We start from the raw sequence: 21,684 nt of genomic DNA, 5'->3' as shown, positions 1-21,684 counted from the left end.
CTCTACGAATTTTTCTTCAGTTTCGTCTGGTAGTTTGTTTTTATTCTATGTATATTGCACAAATTAGGAAGGTTGGGCTCAAAAGTGTAGCAGGTCCGTCGATAAACGCATAAATCGACGTGCAAGACTACCTTTCAATTTACTTATTATACAGTCGCAAAAAGGTATCAGATTATATAGATAGTAGAAACGAAAGGTTTTCACGTCGTGTCTAGTAGTAACGTTTTTTCTAATTAAAACACGTCTTGGAAATGGTGCGCCTACTAAGATCTCTGTTCCAGCAACCGTAATTGTTAATACGTACTCAATCATACCGTTTAACCTTATCAATGTTCTCCCTCCATTCGGAAATAAGCCATGTCTCTAGACTGTATTTAAAAAATATTATACTCAATTTCTAGTTACGATCTCACGACACAACTGTCAAGCTTTAACTTCCGCAATTATTTCACTGTTCTTACCACCCGTATATGTAAGTCCGCAGGCAAAATTCAGGTCTTTTAATCATTTCAGATAGCATTAGCGTTTCTGGTGATTACTGGACAATATCTATTCGGAATACTTTACGAACATTTTTATGATATAAAATTACTTTTATAACAAATACTTCATTTAATGGAAATACACTGAATTTCAATCAATGACTCATTGCCGTTAATTAGTAGATTTTTGCAAGTACCGTTTTGTCTGTTTTTAATAAGGTGTTAATAACTTGTGGTTTATCGTGATGATTATTATTGTTTGAAGGAAGACATTTTGGTATTCCAAAATCACTGTAATTTATTTAATATATTGTAACGTTTTGAAACTTCAGTTTACACTGAGCTGACAAAAGTCGTGGGTTGGCGGTATTCACATATACAAATGGCGATAGCATCGCGTAACGTGGTATAAAAGACTAGTGCATCGGCGGAGCTGCAATTTGTACTCAGGTGATTCGTGTGAAAAGGTTTCCGACATGATTACGGCTGCACGATGGCAATTAATACACTTTGAACCCGGAATGGGAGTTAAGTTGCATGAGTCATTCCATTTCGAAAATCGTAGGGAATTCAATATTATGAGATCCACAATGTCAAGAGTGTGCCGAGAATACCAAATTTCAGGCAATACCTTTTATCACAGACAACGCTGTGGCAGACTGACTTCATTTATGCAGTGGCGTTTGCATAGTGTTCTCAGTGCTAACAGACAAGCAACACTGTGTACAATAACCGTTGAAATCAGTTTAAAAAAATGGTTCAAATGGCTCTGAGCACTATGGGACTTAACATCTATGGTCATCAGTCCCCTATAACTTAGAACTACTTAAACTTAACTAACCTAAGGACATCACACAACACCTAGTCATCACGAGGCAGAGAAAATCCCTGACCCTGCCGGGAATCGAACCCGGGAACCCATTGAAATCAGTGTGCGACGTACGACGAACGTATCCGTTACTACGGCGCAACGAAATTTTGCATTAAAGGGCTGTGGTAGCAGACGATCGATGCGAGTGCAGCACGAAATGGCTGCCGCGTCTGTCTTGGTGTCGTGACTTAATCGGTTGGATCCTAGACAACTGAAAAATCGTGGCCCAGTCGGATGAGTCCCGCAAAATGTATCTGTTTAAAACAGCAGATAAAAATTCGCTTGATACCTTCCTAAGAGAGAGTCTCCATTCCTTCCAAGCTAATTATGTAAGTGTAGTCCAGATATGACTCGAATTCAAAGTTACAGTATCGACAGCAACAGATAGATTCACACCGCGTAACTTAATAAGAGACGGGACTGATCCAATACGGTACACAAAACACGTCACAACACTGTTGCAGAAGCAACGAAAAATTCATGCCAAATTCAGGAGAATGCAAAATCCCAAAGACTGGCTAAGTTTCACGGAAGCTCGAAATTTAGTGCTGACGTCAATGCGAGATGCTTTTAATAGTTTCCGAAATGAAACATTGTCTCAAAATATGGTAGAAAACCCAAAGAGATTCTGGTCGTATGTAAAGTATACCAGTGGCAAAAAAACAGTCAATACCGTCACTGCGCGATAGCGATGGAAATGTTACCGATGACGGTGCCACTAAAGCGGAGCCACTAAATACAGTTTTCCGTAACTCCTTCACGAAAGAAGACGAAGTAAATACTCCAGCATTCGAAACCATAACATCTGTTAGCATGAGTGACATAAAAGTAGATATCTTAGGAGCAGCGAAACAACTCAGATCACTTAAGAAAGGCAAGTGTTCCGGTCCAGATGGTATACCAATCAGGTTCCTTTCAAGGTATGCAGACACAATAGCGCCTTTCTTAGCATACAACCGCTCACTTGACGAAAGGTCTGTTCCTAAAGACTGGAAAGTAGCACAGGTCACACCAGTATTCAAGAAAGGAAATAGGAGTAACCCATTGAATTACAGGCCCATATCACTGACCTCAATTTCCAGCAGGATTTTGGAGCATATACTGCACTGGAACATTATGAATCACCTTGAAGATAATGACTTATTGATACATAACCAACACGGATTCAGAAAATTTCGTTCTTGTGCAACACAGCTAGCGCTTTATTCCCATGAAGTAATGAGTGCTGTCGACAAGGGATCTCAGATCGATTCCATATTCCTAGATTTCCAGAAGGCTTTTGATACCGTTCCTCACAAGCGACTATTTTATCAAATTGCGTGCATATGGAGTATCGTCTCAGTTGTGTGACTGGATTCGTGATTTCCTCTCAGAGAGGTCACAGTTCGTAGTGATAGACGGTAAATCATCGAGTAGAACAGAAGTGATATCTGGCGTTCCGCAAGGTAGTGTCATAGGCCCTCTGCTTTTCCTGATTTACATAAATGATCTAGGTGATAATCTGAGCAGCCCCGTAGATTGTTTGCAGATGACGCTGTAATTTAACGTCTAGTAAAATCTTCAGACGATCAATTCCAATTACAAAATGATCTAGAGAGAATTTCTGTATGGTGCAAAAAGTGGCAATTGGCACTAAACAAAGAGAAGTGCTAGGTCATCCACATGGGTACTAAAAGAAATCCGATAAATTTTGGGTATACGATAAATCGCACAAATCCAAAGGCTGTCAATTCCACTAAATAACTAGGAACTGCTATTACGAGCAACTTAAATTGGAAAGACCACATACATAATATTGTGGGGAAGGCGAAACAAAGACTGCGCTTTGTTGGCAGAACACTTAGAAGATGCGACAAACCCACTAAAGAGACAGCCTACATTACACTTGTCCGGTCTCTGCTGGAATACTGCCATGCGGTGTGAGATCCTTACCTGGTAGGATTGACGGAGGACGTCGAAAAAGTGCAAAGAAGGGCAGCTCGTTTCGTGTTATCGCGCAATAGGGTTAAGAGTGCCACTAACGTGATACGCGAGTGGCGGGGGGGGGCAATCACTGAAACAAAGGCAGGCGGTTTTCTTTGCGGCGAGACCTATTTACGAAATTTCAAATTTCAATCGCCAAATTTCTCTTCCGAATGCGAAAATATTTTGTTGACACCCACCTACGTAGGGAGAAAGTGATCATCACAATAAAATAAGAGAAATCAGAGCTCGAACGAAAAGATTTAGGTGTTCCTTTTTCCCACGCGCCATTCGAGAGTGGAATGGTAGAGAAGTAGTATGAAAACGGTTCGATGAACCCTCTGCCAGGCACTTAAGTGTGAATTGCAGAGTAACCATGTAGATGTAGATGTAGATTTCAGTTGGTAAGGTGTCGTGTGATGTCCTTAGGCTAGTTAGGTTTAAGTTGTTCTATGTTCTAGGGGACTGATGACCATAGATGTTAAGTTCCATAGTGCTCAGAGCCATTTTTTCAGCTGGTAAGAGTTGAGAGCAGAGTTCGAGTGCGAGGCAAACACCACGAAGCCATGGATCCAAGTTGTCAATAAGGCATTGTGCAAGCTGGTGGTGACTCTATGACGGTGTAGGCTGTGTTTACATGTAATGGACTCCGTCCTCTGGTCTAAGTTAACCGATCATTGACTGGAAATTGTTATGTTCGGCCACTTGCATACCATTTACTGCCATTTATTTCATTGGTGACAGTCACTGGGCCACAATTGTTCGCGATTGGTTTGAAGAACATTCTGAACAATTGGAGCGAATGATTCGGCTACCCAAGTAACCAAATGTAAATCTCATATAACACTAATGAGACATAATCTTGATGTCAGTTCGTGCACAAATTCCAGCACCGGAAACACTTTCGCAGTTAAGGAAGGCTATAGCGGCAGCATGGCTCAATATTTCAGCAGGGGTTTCCAACGACTTTTTGAGTCCAGACACATCGAATTGCTGCATTAAGTCGGGAAAAGGGAGGTCCGACATAATATTAGCAGGTATCCCACGACTTTTTTCACATTAGCGTACAGATATTTAGCAAGATAAGTGAGTTATTGCATTCTCCGTGTGCTGATTAGATTAGATTAATACTTGTGCCATAGATCATGAATACGACACTTCGTAATGATGTGGAACGTGTCAGGTTAATAAAAGATGTCTGTACAAGATATTACATTACACAAAATATTGCATGACACTAATGTTTAAGTTTTTTTCCCCTTAATTTATATCTAAAAATTCAGTCAATGAGTAGAAGGAGTTGTCATCTAGAAATTCTTTTAATTTATTTTTAAATGTTAGTTGGCTATCTGTCAGGCTTTTGATGCTGTTTGGTAGGTGACCAAAGACTTTTGTGGCAGCATAATTTACCCCTTTCTGTGCCAAAGTCAGATTTAACCCTGCATAGTGAAGATCATCCTTTCTCCTGGTGTTATAGCTATGCACACTGCTATTACTTTTGAACTGGGTTGGATTATTAACAACAAATTTCATAAGTGAATATATATACTGTGAAGTTACTGCGAGGATCCCTAGATCCTTAAATAGATGTCTGCAGGAAGACCGTGGGTGGGCTCCAGCAATTATTCTGATTACACGTTTTTGAGCAATGAATACTTTTCTACTCAACGATGAATTACCCCAGAATATGATGCCATACGAAAGCAGTGAATGAAAGTAGGCATAGTAAGCTAATTTACTGAGATTCTTATCACCAAAATTTGCAATAACCCTAATAGCATACGTAGTTGAACTCAGACATTTCAGCAGACCATCAATGTGTTGCTTCCAGTTTAACCTCTCATCAATGGACACACCCAAAAATTTTGAAAATTCTACCTTAGCTACAGACTTCTGTTCAAAGTCTATATTTATTACTGGAGTTGTGCCATTTACTATACGGAACTGTATATACTGTGTTTTATCAAAATTTAAAGAGAGTCCGTTTGCTGAGAACCACTTAATAATTTTGTGAAGAACATCATTTACAATTACATCACTTAGTTCTTGGTTTTTGGATGTTATTACTATACTTGTATCATCAGCAAAAAGAACTAACTTTGCATCTTCATCAATGTGGAATGGTATGTCATTAATGTATATCAAGAACAGTAAAGGACCCAAGACCGAACCCTGTGGGACCCCGTACTTGATTACCTTTGCAAGTCTGCAGCGAGATTCCCAGTACGTACATTACCCCTGTGACCCTCTGCCTGCAGAGCTGTTCCACCAAGTGCTGCCGATGAGTGGGTCTGCGCACGCGGCGTGGGCCATGGAGAAGCCCGAGGACGCCATCAGGGCGGCGAAGAACATCGCGCGCCTCGCGGGCTGCAACTCGACCAGACCCGAGGAGATGGTCGGCTGTCTGCGCTCCGTCCCCATCGCAAATCTCTCCGATATTTACATGGAACACGCAGCAAGTATTTATTCTAACTTTCATTTCTATGGTCTTCTTTTCGGAAAAAAGATAACGTGGAAAGCTTTTAGATTTTTGTGGAAACGTTTTGCACGTAAAACAGCATTAAAGTAGCTAGTACTCCATAAAAGTGGGGCTATTACCAGTGTTCACGAATTATGAAGATAAATTGTCTCGTACAACCAGCTGATTGATTCATGCGTAGCACTAGGCAACTGCTGGTCTTGTATGCATATCTGTATAGTATGAGAAAGTGGGAGTTCTTAAGAGCAATGCCACGTATGTGCACGCCATCTTAAAACGGTTTTAGTAGTATCACAGTGAAGGAGGCCGTAGTCGCAGGTGGTATCATAACATAAAATACACTGGCTGAAAAAAGGAGGGGACGAAACGGAATGAAACTTCAGACGTTGAGAGGGTGTGTGATGTTATTTCAGTGATCACAAAATCGAAGTCAGATTCACACAGAACTTGGCAGTATGATTGCAGTGATCAGTACTACGTTGCTCGCCCTCTGGCCTGCACTGATTCCTTTGGGAAAGGTGTCAGAAACCACTGTATCCTCTCTTGAGGTAAGCTGACCCACAACTGCTGTAGCTGTTCCTCGAAGTCCTGGCACTGCGACAGAGTAAACATCCGAGCAGGTTCCCCGCGTGTTGGCCGAGCGAGGTGGCGCTGTGGTCAGCACACTGGACTCGCACTGGGAGGACAACGTTCAAACCCACGTCTACCCATCCTGGTTTAGGTTTTCCGTTATTTCCCTAAATCACTTCAGGCAAATGCCGAGATGGTTCTTCTCAAAGGGCACAGCCGATTTCCTTCCCCATGCTTCCCTAATCTGAACTTCTGCTCCGTCTGTAATGACCTCATTGTCGACGGGACATTAAAGACTAATCTCCTCCTTTTCCACCTGTGTTCTATTGGGGACAGGTCTACGGATCCCTCCCGCCACGGGAATACCTCAACATCACGTAGACAATTCATAGAGACATGTGCCACATAAGAACGAGCATTGTCCTGTTGGAAAATGGCATCACGATACTTTCACATGAGAGGTAATATTATACAAGAGGATGCACCATGTCCAGGATGTACCATTGTGCTGTCAGAGTTCCCTCAATCGTTATCAGCTCTGACCTGAAGACATTTCTGATGGCACCCCATGTCATGACAGCAAGACTAACATTGCTATGTCTCTGGGCCCTGACATTCTCACTGGCAATGGTCGTCTGGGGAAATGCAGAATGACGATTCGTTGTTCGTAGCTAAACACAGTGCAACTCCATTCGTCAGCAGACCATGCTTCCCAGTCAAGGCAGGACACCAAACGCAACCGTTTGTTTTGTTGTTTTAACGACAGCCTACGTGTGGGATGGTAATTCCCTACTCTGGCTGCTACCTGTCTGTAACCAGCGGTGTAGGATGACACTGAATGTTTCAGGGACTCCATTACCAGTTAACGGATGGCAGAAGCTGATGTAAAAGGGTTATGATGTGTGTGCTACACATTGCAGTGGTTCTCCCTTGTTAGGGTCAGCTGTGGTCCATTGGACGACGAGTAAGGTGGCTGGTAGACAGTCGGTAGGGCACATGGGGAGAGCACCGGAGAGTGGTGGGGGTTGCAGGCAGGCGCTGTAGGGGAAATGCCACTTCCCTGGAGGGGAAGTGCCACTTCAAACTGAAGCCTACACTCACACTTTTTGTAGATATTGAGTGCAGCTACTCCCCACCCAGACTTGCATGGTGGTCATTCTAAAAGATCTACTGTCCCCTCTGCTTAGGTTGGTATCTAAAAAGAAATCTGCTGAAAAAGCAACAATGATATTCTAGTCACGTTTGCAGCCAGGTCATGCAATCATCTAGACCTAACACTATCACGATCCATCTGGCCATGAGCTTCACGTGAGACCGCTGTTGGCTAGAAGTGATCGATGCCATCAATGGCAGCCATTTCTTTTATGCTGGGGAAGACCAGCACAACAGCGTATGAGCCAGAAATCGACGTTGCTGCCCTCTAGCGCAAGTGATGGCAAAAACGATGAATGGTTATCGAGAACCACTGCCGATACATTCGATCGTTGTTTTGTCAGATGAAAAAGGGTTCCAAATCTTACTTAAAGCGTAACTCTTGTCTCTATTTACCAAAGTATCGGAGTCCTGCGGATGTTCGAAATGAAGGCTTACTCCATCTCAGACGCAGAAGGCTTGACACAAGAGATGCAACACGTCAAGCACGTGTTAGTGCAAAATGGCTACATAGAGAAACAGATCCTTCGTGCCTTCGAGATTTGACCCTCGCCGGAAACAGTACAAGATGCGTGTAGATCAGCGGCTTTCTTACCATATGCTGCGGGAATATCTTCAGGAGAGAACTGAGTTTAGGATGATATAATACCAAAATTTATTTCGTTCGCCAGCCAATATTGGAGCCCTCCTTGGTTCAGTAAAAGATGACCTAGGATTGAGGAAGCCCGACGTTTACGAGAATCTATTCATTGTTTGAAAACGTATATTAGCTAAAGCATTCGCATCATTCACGACAGATTTACTGAGTACTAGCGCCATACATGATTAATGCAGCCTGACAAATATGTGAAATACGTAGTGGTGGAACACTCTCTTAACGAGGGGTGTGGAATGTTTTATGATGCGTCTAGTTATTGGGACAGTTTTAATGGAATCAGCTGAGACTCTTGGCAGATAACATTATAAATAGAGACGAGGTGGTACCGTCGGTTTCTGGCGCCCACACTGTTTGCTCTTCCACTGCAAATAATAGCGCCCACTTTCGTAGTAGCCGGCCGGAGTGGCCGTGCGGTTCTAGACGCTACAGTCTGGATCCGAGCGACCGCAACGGTCGCAGGTTCGAATCCTGCCTCGGGCATGGATGTGTGTTAATGTCCTTAGGTTAGTTAGGTTTAAGTAGTTCTAAGTTCTAGGCGACTGATGACCTCCGAAGTTAAGTCGCATAGTGCTCATACCCATCTGAACTTCCATAGTATCAAATCAGTTCCGTCGATATCAGCAAACAGCCACTTCTCAGCGAGGTAGATCCTCAATTGGCCTGACGAGCGCTGAGTGCGCCCTGCTTGCCAACAGCACTCGGTAGACCCAGACGGTGACCCATCCAAGTGCTAGCCAAGCCCGACAGCGTTTAACTTCGGTGATCTGACGGGAACCGGTGTTACTACTGTGGCAAGGCCATTGGCTTCTTCATCATCAAGAGCTCTTCAAATCTCGCCATATTGGAAATTACGTCTAGAACTTCCTTCTGCATATTCAGTCGAGAACTGTATTTCGTGATGATGACTCCCAACGCTGAAAAACGACCTCACATATGTAGGATGTTGCAAATGGTATCAAAACTCGTAGGGTCTTGTTACATCTGCATCTACATATACGTGATTACTCTGCTATTCACAGTAAAGTTCTGGCAGAGGGTACAATGAAACACCTTCAAGCTGTCTCTCTACCGTTCCACTAGCGAACGGTGCGCGGGCAAAACGAACACTTAAATATTTCTTTGCGAGTCCTGATTTCTCTTATTTTATCGTGATGATCATTTCTCCCTATGTAGATGGGTGCCAACAGAATGTTTTCGCAATTGGAGGAGAAAACTGGTGATTGAAATTTCATGAGAAGATCCCGTTGCAACGACGTCTTTGTTTTAATGATTGCCACTCCAATTCACCTATCATGTCTGTGGCACTATCTCCCCTATTTCTCGATAATACAAAACGAGCTGCCCTTCTTTGTACCAATTTCGATGTCATCCGTCAGTCCCACCCGATGCGGATCCCACACCGCACGTCAGTACTCCAGAACAGGGCGGATAAGCGTGGTGTAAGCAATCTCTTTAGTAGACCTGTTGCATCTTCTGCCAATGAATCGCAGTCTTTGGTTTGCTGTGCCCACAACATTATCTATGTGATTGTTCCAATTTAGGTTATTTGTAGTTGTAGTCCTTAAGTATTCAGTTGAATTTACAGCCTTCAGATTTGTGTGAGTTATTGCGTAATTTAGTGGATTTTTTTTTCGTCGTAACAGCCGTCTGCTTCACATCTGCTGTGCACCGAGCTACGTTAATTTAAGTATTAGCTGTGTTTTTCTTACTTCTCACTTCTTCTTCCGTGTGTTTTTGCTTTTAGGAAGCTTTAATTTTCGAGTACTAGTAATAGTGTTCCATAGATTTCGTGTTTGTTTTGAATACAGTCCAGAGACAGATAGTGCTTATGTTCATTGTTTCCAACAAGAAGCGTCAAGTAACCACAGTTTAGTCAGCAATCAGCCGCCTTTAGTGAATTAGCAGTCTAGTTAAAAGTTGATTAACTCTCTACAGTAAATTGTTGATTTCTTAGGATGGATAGGATGTGTGACTGCTGTGTACAGACGCAGCTCGCCAATGTTCACGAACAGCTAAACGTGTTGATGGCCGTCTTCAGGCTGCTGTCTCGGAGTGTAGCGGCAGTGGGGAGTCTGGTGCGTCGCATGGTACACCCCAGGTGTTACATGCTTCACCCACGTTCCCTGCTGTCGAGACATCTTCGTGGGTACCGGGCACGGTTGGGCCACCCTCTCCCCAAGGGGAGTGTCGGGTTCAGCGGCGTTCGCGGCGCACGAGGCGGTGGGTCAATGTGGAGGCTGGCCGTGTGGCATCGCCCGCTCTGCCCGTAAGTGGACATGTGGCCGCTCCTTCAGCAAGATCCGAGCAGGCACACGGGGGGAGGGGTTTATTAGTGATTGGTAGCTCCAACGTTAGGTGGGTGATGGAGACCCTTAGGGAAATAGCGGAAAGGTCGGGGAAGAAGGCCAGTGTTCACTCTGTCTGCTTGCCGGGGGGTCTCATCCGAGATGTGTAGGAGGCCCTGCCGGCGGCGATAGGGAGCACTGGGTGCACCCGACTGCAAATTGTTGCTCATGTCGGCACCAATGACTCCTACCATCTGGGTTCAGAGGTCATCCTCAGTTCATACAGGCGGTTGGTGGAGTTGGTGAAGGTTGAAAGCCTCACTCGCGAGGTGGAATCTGAGCTAACTATTTGTAGTATCGTTCCCAGAACCGATCGTAGTCCTCTGGTTTGGAGCCGAGTGAAGGCTTAAACCTGCCGGCGGTGGTGGTCTCGCGGTTCAAGGCGCTCAGTCCGGAACCGCGCGACTGCTACGGTCGCAGGTTCGAATCCTGCCTCGGGCATGGATGTGTGTGATGTCCTTAGGTTAGTTAGGTTTAAGTAGTTCTAAGTTCTAGGGGACTGATGACCACAGATGTTAAGTCCCATAGTGCTCAGAGCCATTTGAAACATTTGAAGGCTTAAACCAGAGGCTCAGACGATTCTGCGGAGATCTGGGGTGCAAATTTTTCGACCTCCGCTATCGGGTGGAGAAATGTAGGGTCCCCCTGAATAGGTCAGGCGTGCACTACACGCAGGAAGCGGCTACAAGGGTAGCGGAGTACGCGTGGAGTGCACATGAGGGTTTTTTAGGTTAGAGAATTCCCTCCCTAGGCTCGACCAGAAACCTCCTGAGACGCGACAAGGTAGTAGTAGGCAAAATGCAACAGGGAATAACAATATTAATGTGGTGATAGTAAACTGCAGGAGCGTCTATAAAAAGGCCCCAGAACTGCTCTCATTAATAAACGGTCACAATGCCCACATAGTACTAGGGACACAAAGTTGGCTGAAAGCAGATGTAAACAGCAATGAAATTCTAAACTCAGATTGGAATGTATACCGCAGAGACCGGCTGGACAGTGAAAGGGGAGGCGTGTTTATAGCGATAAAAAGTGCAATAGTATCGAAGGAAATTGACGGAGATCCGAAATGTGAAATAATTTGGGTGAAGGTCACGGTTAAAGCAGGCTCAAACATGGTAATTGGGTGTCTCTATAGGCCCCATGGCTCAGCATCTGTTGTGGCAGAGCACCTGAAGGAAAATTTGGAAAATATTTCGAGTACATTTCCCGACCATGTTATAGTTCTGGGTGGAGACTTTACTTTGCCGGATATAGACTGGGAGACTCAAACGTTTATAACGGGTAGCAGGGACAAAGAATCCAGACAATTTTTTTTAAGTGCATTATCTCAAAACTACCTTGAGCAGTTAAACAGAGAACCGACTCGTGGTGATAACATATTAGACCTTCTGGTGACAAACAGACCCGAACTATTTGAAACAGTTAACGCAGAACAGGGAATCAGGGATCACAAAGCGGTTACTGCATCGATGATTTCAGCCGTAAATAGAAATATTAAAAAAGGCTGGAAGATTTTTCTGTTTAACAAAAGTGACAAAAAGCACATTTCAGAGTACCTGACGGCGCAACACAAAAGTTTTGTCTCACGTACAGATAGTGTTAAGGATCAGTGGACAAAGTTCAAAACCATCGTACAATACGCATTAGATGAGTATGTACCAAGCAAGATCGTAAGAGATGAAAAAGAGCCACCGTGGTACAACAACCGAGTTAGAAAACTGCTGCGGAAGCAAAGGGAACTTCACAGCAAACATTAACATAGCCAAAGCCTTGCAGACAAACAAAAATTACGCGAAGCGAAATGTAGTGTGAGGAGGGCTACGCGAGAGGCGTTCAATGAATTAGAAAGTAAAGTTCTCTGTACTGACTTGGCAGAAAATCCTAAGAAATTTTTGTCTTATGTCAAGGCGGTAGGTGGATCAAAACAAAATGTCCAGACACTCTGTGACCAAAATGGTACTGAAACAGACGATGACAGACTAAAGGCCGAAATACTAAATGTCTTTTTCCAAAGCTGTTTCACTGAGGAAGACTGCACTGTAGTTCCTTCTCTAGATTGTCGCACAGATGACAAAATGGTGGTAGATATCGAAATGGATGACAGAGGGATAGAAAAACAATTAAAATCGCTCAAAAGAGTAAAGGCCGCTGGACCTGATGGGATACCAGTTCGAATTCACAAAGAGTACGCGAAGTAACTTGCCCGCCTTCTGGCAGCGGTGTACCGTAGGTTCAAAAATGGTTCAAATGGCTCTGAGCACTATGGGACTCAACTGCTGAGGTCATTAGTCCCCTAGATCTTAGAACTAGTTAAACCTAACTGACCTAAGGACATCACAAACATCCATGCCCGAGGCAGGATTCGAACCTGCGACCGTAGCGGTCTTGCGGTTCCATACTGCAGCGCCTTTAACCGCACGGCCACTTCGGCCGACGTACCGTAGGTCTCTAGAAGAGCGTAGCGTTCCAAAAGATTGGAAAAGGGCACAGGTCATCCCCGTTTTCAAGAAGGGACGTCGAACAGATGTACAGAACTATAGACCTATATGTCTAACGTCGATAAGTTGTAGAATTTTGGAACACGTATTGTGTTCGAGTATAATGACTTTTCTGGAGACTAGAAATCTACTCTGTAGGAATCTGCATGGGTTTTGCAAAAGACGATCGTTTGAAACCCAGCTCGCGCTATTCGTTCATGATACTCAGAGGGCCATAGACACGGGTTCACAGGTAGATGCCGTGTTTCTTGACTTCCACAAGGCGTTTGATACAGTTCCCCACAGTCGTTTAATGAACAAAGTAAGAGCATATGGACTATCAGACCAATTGTGTGATTGGATTGAAGAGTTCCTAGATAACAGAACGCAGCATGTCATTCTCAATGGAGAGAAGTCTTCCGAAGTAAGAGTGTTTTCAGGTGTGCCGCAGGGGAGTGTCGTAGGACCGTTGCTATTCACAATATACATAAATGATCTTGTGGATAACATCGGAAGTTCATTGAGGCTTTTTGCGAATGATACTGTATTATATGGAGAGGTTGTAACAATCGAAAATTGTACTGAAATGCAGGAGGATCTGCAACGAACTGACGCATGGTGCAGGGAATGGCAATTGAATCTCAATGTAGACAAGTTAATGTGCTGTGAATACATAGAAAGAAAGACCCTTTTATCATTTAGCAACAATACAGCAAGTCAACAACTGGAAGCAGTTAATTCCATAAATTATCTGGGAGTACGCATTAGGAGTGATTTAAAATGGAATGACCATATAAAATTAATCGTCGGTAAAGCAGATGCCAAACTGAGATAACATTGGAAGAATCCTAAGGAAATGCAAGCCGAAAACAAAGGAAGTAGGTTACAGTACACTTGTTCGCCCACTGCTTGAATACTGCTCACCGGTGTGGGATCCGTACCAGGTAGGGTTGATAGAAGAGATAGAGAAGATCCAACGGAGAGCAGCGCGCTTCGTTACAGGATCATTTAGTAATCGCAAAAGCGTTACGGAGATGATAGGTAAACTCCAGTGAAAGACTCTGTAGGAGAGACGCTCAGTACCTCGGTACGGGCTTTTGTTGAAGTTTCGAGAACATACCTTCACTGAGGAGTCAAGCAGTATATTGCTCCCTCCTACGTATATCTCGCAAAGAGACCATGAGGATAAAATCAGAGAGATTAGAGCCCACACTGAGGCATACCGACAATCTTTCTTTCCACGAACAATACATGACTGGAATAGAAGGGAGAACCGATAGAGGTACTCAAGGTACCCTCCGCCACGCACTGTCAGGTGGCTTGCGGAGTGTGGATGTAGATGTAGATGTAGGTGTAGTACTCATGTGAATAACTTCACACTTTTCTTTATTCAGGGTCAATTGCCACTTTTCGCACCATACAGATATCTAAATCAGTTTGCAATTCATTTTGGTCATCTGATGACTTTACAAGTCGGTAAATGATAGCATCATCTGTAAACAATCTAAGACGGCTACTAACATTGTCTCCTATATCGTTAATATAGTTCAGGAACAATAGAGGCCCTACAACACTTCCTTGGGGAACGCCGGATATTACTTCTGTTTTACTCGATGACTTTCCGTCTATTACTACGAACTGTGACCTTTCTGACAGGAAATCACGAATCCAGTCTCACAACTGAGGTGATTTTTCATAGGCACACAGTTTGGTTAGAAGACGCTTGTGGGGAACGATGTCGAAAGCGTTCCGAAAATCTAAAAATATGGAGTCAATTTGACATCCACCGTCGATAGCACTCATTACTTCATGATTATAAAGAGCTAGTTGTGTTCCTCAGCCGGCCGAAGTGGCCGAGCGGTTCTAGGCGTTTCAGTCTGGAACTGAGCGACCGCTACGGTCGCAGGTTCGAATCCTGCCTCGGGCATGAATGTATGTGATGTCCTTAGGTTAGTTAGGTTTAAGTAGTTCTAAGTTATAGGGGACTGATGACCTCCGATGTTAAGTCCCCTAGTGCTCAGAGCCATTTTTTTGTGTTCCTCAAGAACGATATTCTCTGAATCCGTGCTGTGTGTCAGTAAATCGTTTTCTTCGATGTAATCCATAACGTTCGAACACAGTATATGTTCCAAAACCCTACTGCAAATCAACGTTAGTGATATGGACCTGTAATTCAGCGGATCACTCCTACTCCCTTTTTGAGTACTGGTGTGACTTGAGCAATTTTCCAGTCTTTGGGTGCGGATTTTTCTGTGAGCGAGCGGTGGAATATAATTGCTAAATATGGAGTTATTGTATCACCACACTCTGAAAAGAACCTGACTGGTATACAATCTGGACAGGAGGCCTTGCATTTATTAAGTGATTTAAGCTGCTTTGCTTCGCCGAGGATATCTACTTCTATTTTTCTCATCTTGGCAGTTGTTCTTGATTGGAATTCAGGAATATTTACTTCGTCTTCTTTGGTGAAGGAGTTTCGGAAAAGCGTGTTTAATAACTCTGCTTTTGTGGTACTGTCATCAGTGACTTCACCGTTGTTATCGCGTAGTGAAGCTATTGATTGCGTCTTGCCACTGGTGTGCTTTAAGTATGACCAGAATCCGTTTCACTCACGTTAGCAAGTTTATGGTATTGCATTTCCCGAAAACGTAATAGCTACAAAAATACTGATTGTTTTTGATTGATAATGCTCGCCAAATATTAAGTCTGTCGGTACCTAATGCAGTCACAGTTTTTAGCCACCGACCTGCTCAATACGCCACGCGGAATATATGTCTTATCGCGTCACAAAGTTCACTTAAATATTCCGAAATTTCTACACACACATCGGAATAATTATGCCGTCACTTTCCAACACTTTTGATGTTTGAAACACAGCTATATCCGGCAACTTATCATTTCCATCGGAACTACTACTGCACACGTCCGATCTTTTTCATGGATAGCCTTCGACCCCTCCTTAGAATACTCTAAGTCTTCTCTACCAGCGGAGAAAGGCGCGCGAAGAATATTGCTTTACCATTGGTCAGTTTACTCAACAGCCAATAGCAAAACAACACTCTCCCGCGTCAGTCCGCGCTTTTCATCCATAACCAATCGCAAAATAGTAAACCTCACGACTCCACTTTTTACCGATGTTATTATCCAATATGCTGAAGTTTTGCTTATGCATAAAGTTATTTAATGTTGTTATTTATACCTGAATTAACTTTCCCTTTACCATAAACTTACTTTACAAATCTATTCTACAAAAATTCCCTTTGTCTATATCCATACTTCTTCGAAATGTTCCCACACTATACCCTACTACATAACTCGTTAAACAATTATCTCCATATTAACCTTAAACCACACTCACGTATCATTCATACTGCTAAAACACATTTACAACATTTTACATACATAAAAAGAGATATAATACAATACTAGAACAGTTTATGAAAAACATTCAATTACTTTAGTGCACTCTAGTGGGCACAATCGAAACTAAAATCACAGTCCCCCTATCCAATATTGTCCTCTATCGGCTGATACATAAACTACGTGCTCGTCCAGTCTCGCGTCACCATCTGTCACTATCCGGCTCTGAGACACATCTCCCACTTAACCGCCTCCAAGGGAGGATCGTTATACGGCGCTACGCCTCAATACCTCCACAAACCAACAACTTGTCGGATCCCTGGTACGCAGGGTGATGTATTTCGTTCCATAGACGGACAAACAAGCTATTAACGAGTTGGTCATCATGTTTTATCTCATCAGTGTGATTTCCCCTGGCGGGGCCCGTACCACAGGTTCAGCCCAGTGACCTGTAGACCCTAAACACCGCGCCGGTGCTTGTGTGATTCGCTGATAAACACGCGGGCCTCGTGCTCGCCTGCTGTTTCCACAGATGTCGTTCTGGGACAACGACGTGGACACGCTGGTGGGCGTGACGCCGGTGGTGCAGGACAGGCGGCTGCGCTCCCCCGCCGTGCTGCCAGCCTCGCCGCGGGAGCTGTGCGCGCCCTGGAGCGCCTACCGAGGGCGGCCCATGATGGTCGGCGTCACCAAGCACGACGGACACTTCTTCGTGGGCCGTACGTCACCTCTGATTCACTGCTGCCGCTTGTAACTTTTCTGCTTAAAAAAAAAAAGATCTTTATATGTATGTGGACTGTGAGTGGGTGTACACAAAATTAATTAAAATGTATGATAATTAATTGAAACCCTCAGCTGCCGACAGGTGTTGTTGATGTACCTCGATTGGGACAGTTGAAATGTGCGCCCCGACCGGGACTCGAACCCGGAATCTCCTGCTTACATGGCAGACGCTCTATCCATCTTTTTTTTTCATGTTTGTTCATTGTTGATCGTTGTGTTTGTTCGTTGCGGACGTCGCATGACATCCGTTAAAGTTCGTTTGTTGATCTTTCGACTCAGTTTTTTATTACAGAGGCCAACCAGCTCTCTGACCGAACACGCTGAGCTACCGTGCTAGCTGTTCATCTGAGCCACCGAGCACACAGAGCGTCTGCCATGTAAGCAGGAGATCCCGGGTTCGAGTTCCCGCCGGGGCACATATTTTCAACTGTCCCCATCGAGGTATATCAACAACACCTGTCGGCAGCTGAAGGTTTCAATTAATTATCATTTATTCTAGAGAAGCTGCACGGCCATCAATGGTATCTGTTCTTTCGAGAACAGTTACTATCTTCATGTATAGTTAAAGTCTACCAGGCCACTGACCTTCGTCTGTGCGAATGCGCACAGGTTGCCCGAACTCTTACGGGAATCGTCACCAACCGATCCCTTCTTCTAGTCAAGTTGTGCCACAAACTTCTCTTCTCCCCAATCCTATTCAATACCTCCTCATTAGTTACGTGATCTACCCACCTTATCTTCAGCATTCTTCTGTAGCACCACATTTCGAAAGCTTCTATTCTCTTCTTGTCCAAACTAGTTATCGTCCATGTTTCACTTCCATACATGGCTACACTCCATACAAATACTTTCAGAAACGACTTCCTGACACTTAAATCTATACTCGATGTTAACAAATTGCTCTTCTTGAGAAACGCTTTCCTTGCCATTGCCAGTCTACGTTTTATATCCTCTCTACTTCTACCATCATCAGTTATTTTACTCCCTAAATAGCAAAACTACTTTACTACTTTAAGTGTCTCTTTCCCTAATCTAATTCCCTCGGCATCACCCGACTTAATTAGACTACATTCCATTATCCTCGTTTTGCTTTTGTTGATGTTCATCTTATATCCTCCTTTCTGTCCATTCCGTTCAACTGCTCTTCCAAGTCCTTTGCTGTCTCTGGCAGAATTACAATGTCATCGGCGAACCTCAAAGTTTTTACTTCTTCTCCATGAATTTTAATACCTACTCCGAATTTTTCTTTTGTTTCCTTTACTGCTTGCTCAACATACAGATTGAATAACATCGGGGAGAGGCTACAACCCTGTCTCACTCCTTTCCCAACCACTGCTTCCCTCTCATACCCCTCGACTCTTATAACTGCCATCTGGTTTCTGTACAAATTGTAAATAGCCTTTCGCTCCCTGTATTTTACCCCTGCCACCTTCAGAATTTGAAAGAGAGTATTCCAGTGAACATTGTCAAAAGCTTTCTCTAAGTCTACAAATGCTAGAAACGTAGGTTTGCCTTTTCTTAATCTTTCTTCTAAGATAAGTCGTAAGGTTAGTATTGCCTCACGTGTTCCAACGTTTCTACGGAATCCAAACTGATCTTCCCCGAGGTCGGCTTCTACCAGTTTTTCCATTCGTCTGTAAAGAATTCGCGTTAGTATTTTGCAGCTGTGACTTATTAAACTGATAGTTCGGTAATTTTCACATCTGTCAACACCTGCTTTCTTTGGGATTGGAATTATTATATTCTTCTTGAAGTCTGAGGGTATTTCGCCTGTCTCATACATCGTGCTCACCAGACGGTAGAGTTTTGTCATGACTGGCTCTCCCGAGGCCATCAGTAGTTCTAATGGAATGTTGTCTTCTCCCGGGGCCTTGTTTCGACTCAGGTCTTTCAGTGCTCTGTCAAACTCTTCACGCAGTATCTTATCTCCCATTTCGTCTTCATCTACATCCTCTTCCATTTCCATAATATTGTCCTGAAGTACATACTGTGTATAAAATTACATGAAAGTTTTCAGAAAAGTAACTGGGATAATACTGACCTGTGCAAAATTCGAAAGAAAATAATACTGGTATCGACAACCTCAACTACTGTTGAGGAAACGTAATGCTAGGAGAATGTCCCGTTACAACTTGTCAAGATCGTGAATATGAAGTCTCCCTACACCACAATACCTGCACCACAAAAACTGTCAGGTTCGACAGTGTTCCTGGGTTCATTACCTGTGCTCACCCCTCGCCAGCTGAGGGTACGTATTGCACCCAGGAACAATATCGAAGGCGATCGTTTCGGTGTTCCAGGTGTTATGGCGTGGGAAGGCAAAGTGTTGCATGGACGTACCTACCACCAAATCTCTGAATTCGATACACTCGCCGGTCAATGGTACTGTGTACCCCTTTCCTGTGTGCGTTTTTTAAGTGGTGCATTTTGTCCGGCCCCGTTTGCTGAGTGGTCAGCGCTGTAGAATGCCACACCAAGGGACCCGGGTTCGATTCCCAGTTGGGGCAGGAGTTTTTCTCCACTCAGGGACTGGGTGTTGTGTTGTCCTCATCATCATTTCATCCCCATCTCCGATGCGCGAGTCGCCCAATGTGGCGTCAAATGCAATAAGTACTTGCCCTCGGCGGCCGAACTTCCCCGAATGGGGGACTCCCAGCCCACAATGCCGTACGCTCATTTCCATTTCAGGGGTGCATTTAGCCCTGATTTCATTTTTTTTATGACAATATGAGACATCGAACAGCGCATATCAAGGAGATCTTGGAACGAGGGGATACCTTCCACCAGTTGTCAACCGCGCTGGGGCTATGGAACGCCCTACCGCAAGAACTCCTAACCGACTCTGTGGCCAGCATGCGAGCACATTTCAGAGCATGCCCGCTCTGATCACACATCGCATTAACAACCACGTTCTGCCGTTTGTAATGTCCAGGGATCATCATAAATCGCAATGACTTCAGTGTAATTATTGTCTTTGAATCAGAGTGTCGTTTCTCTTCGTCTCATTGCGTATTTCTTTCTGTTACCTTCTGTACTACACTATAGCACTTGTTTCTAAGTACGGGGCAAATTCCGTCGATCTGTGTTACGTGGTAGTGACACAGAATGCGAAACTTACTTTAGTTCTTAAGTTTTTCACCCCAGTGTATTTGGTGAGGGGGTTGTTTTGTGGGAGGAGACCAAACAGTGAGGCCATCGGTCTCATCGGATTAGGGAAGGATGGGGAAGGAAGACGGTAGTGCCCTATCAAACGAACTATCCCGGCATTTGCCTGAAGCGATTTAGGAAAATCGGGGAAAACCTAAACCAATATGGCCGGACGCGGGACTGAACCGAATGCGAGTCCAGCGTGCTAACCACTGCGCCACCTCGCTCGGTGTATTTGATGAGAACAGTTCAGATCGTGTACGTTGCTGATCTACTTGGAATATGCCTTACAAATTTTTATATGCTATTAAGTTAAAACTACATCTGATTTCTAATTACACTTCTTATCTCTAACGCGTCCTGGTATTAGCAGACTCAGATGAGCAAGCCCAGAGCAATCACTGCTTCCCTGAGGTACCTTACATTAATAGGAGCTGTGCCAGAATTTTTCTGGAGCAAATTGACAACAAAATATCTAACAACAGTGTGAATCCAATGTAACACAAAATAACGTACTTGTACCAGTCTGTTAATGAGATAATTTGTCTCTTATGTGAAATACAGAACCGCTAGAAGACATGCCTCAACGAAAGATATACTTTATACTGTAAAGGAAATGGTAAGAATGCGAATTTCATGGAAAACGAAGAAAAATAATTAATCTGAGTTTTTCGTCTACAGGAAACTCATAGACAATACAACAGTCGTTCACTACACATGGATCTCGTTATAAATAATCTACCTTTACACTCCTACTTGACAGATTAAACAAAATGCCCCTGAAAGCTTACCTTAGCCTCAAGAGCAGACAACATGTGCAAGTCCAAGGGCTAACAATAGAATCGCAGACAAATTTAGCAATGCAGGAACAAACCACTCTCACTAGGTGGGACAAACATGTCAAAAATGTAAGTTTTTCATAAGCAGGTACACAGGTGACACGAGAGCACTAAGGAGTGACATTCATATTCCAGTTTCACAGAATATGTAATGAACCAGGCCCACCATCGAAACACAATTGAAACAGATAGATAGTGGAAATGATTAGCCGAAAATTGGTATATATAAAAGGCATCAGTCGAATTCCAAAAGTAATAAATGATGACACGGTTCACAGTAACAACACACCCATTATAAAAGAGCTGACAAATCATCTTCTCTTTACAGTCGCCTAAGCATCCCTTTACAGTCAAAATTCACAGTTTCCCCGAAAAATTAAAAAAATAGACAGCAATAGCAATCTGCAATTAGACAAGGCGCTAATGTTAAAGGTGCCACACTGTATGCAGAAACACAGCATGTACGGTGATATACAAAAAGGGACAAAAGAGGAAAACGTTATTTCAACACATAATCATGCTTAGTTAACGAGTTTTTCACGATAATGGTGCACTG

The 21,684-nt window shown here is 43.7% G+C and overlaps 1 protein-coding gene and 1 pseudogene across 1 annotated transcript in view; one reads left to right on the top strand and one right to left on the bottom strand.

Annotated features, from left to right (window-relative positions):
* LOC124802456 (cholinesterase 1-like) overlaps positions 1–21,684 on the top strand; it is a 354,377-nt gene that overhangs the window by 290,722 nt on the left and 41,971 nt on the right. The window contains exons 6-7 of the mRNA XM_047263241.1: positions 5,574–5,770; positions 16,892–17,078. Coding sequence (XP_047119197.1) covers positions 5,574–5,770; positions 16,892–17,078 — 384 coding nt within the window. The remainder of the gene's footprint in view (positions 1–5,573; positions 5,771–16,891; positions 17,079–21,684) is intronic.
* Positions 8,861–8,979, bottom strand: LOC124804022 (annotated as a pseudogene).

The sequence above is a fragment of the Schistocerca piceifrons genome, chromosome 6 (assembly GCF_021461385.2).
Source record: "Schistocerca piceifrons isolate TAMUIC-IGC-003096 chromosome 6, iqSchPice1.1, whole genome shotgun sequence".
Lineage (NCBI taxonomy): Eukaryota > Metazoa > Arthropoda > Insecta > Orthoptera > Acrididae > Schistocerca > Schistocerca piceifrons.
The sequence above is the reverse complement of the archived record's forward strand: the minus strand, read 5'-3'. Positions and strand labels throughout refer to the sequence as shown.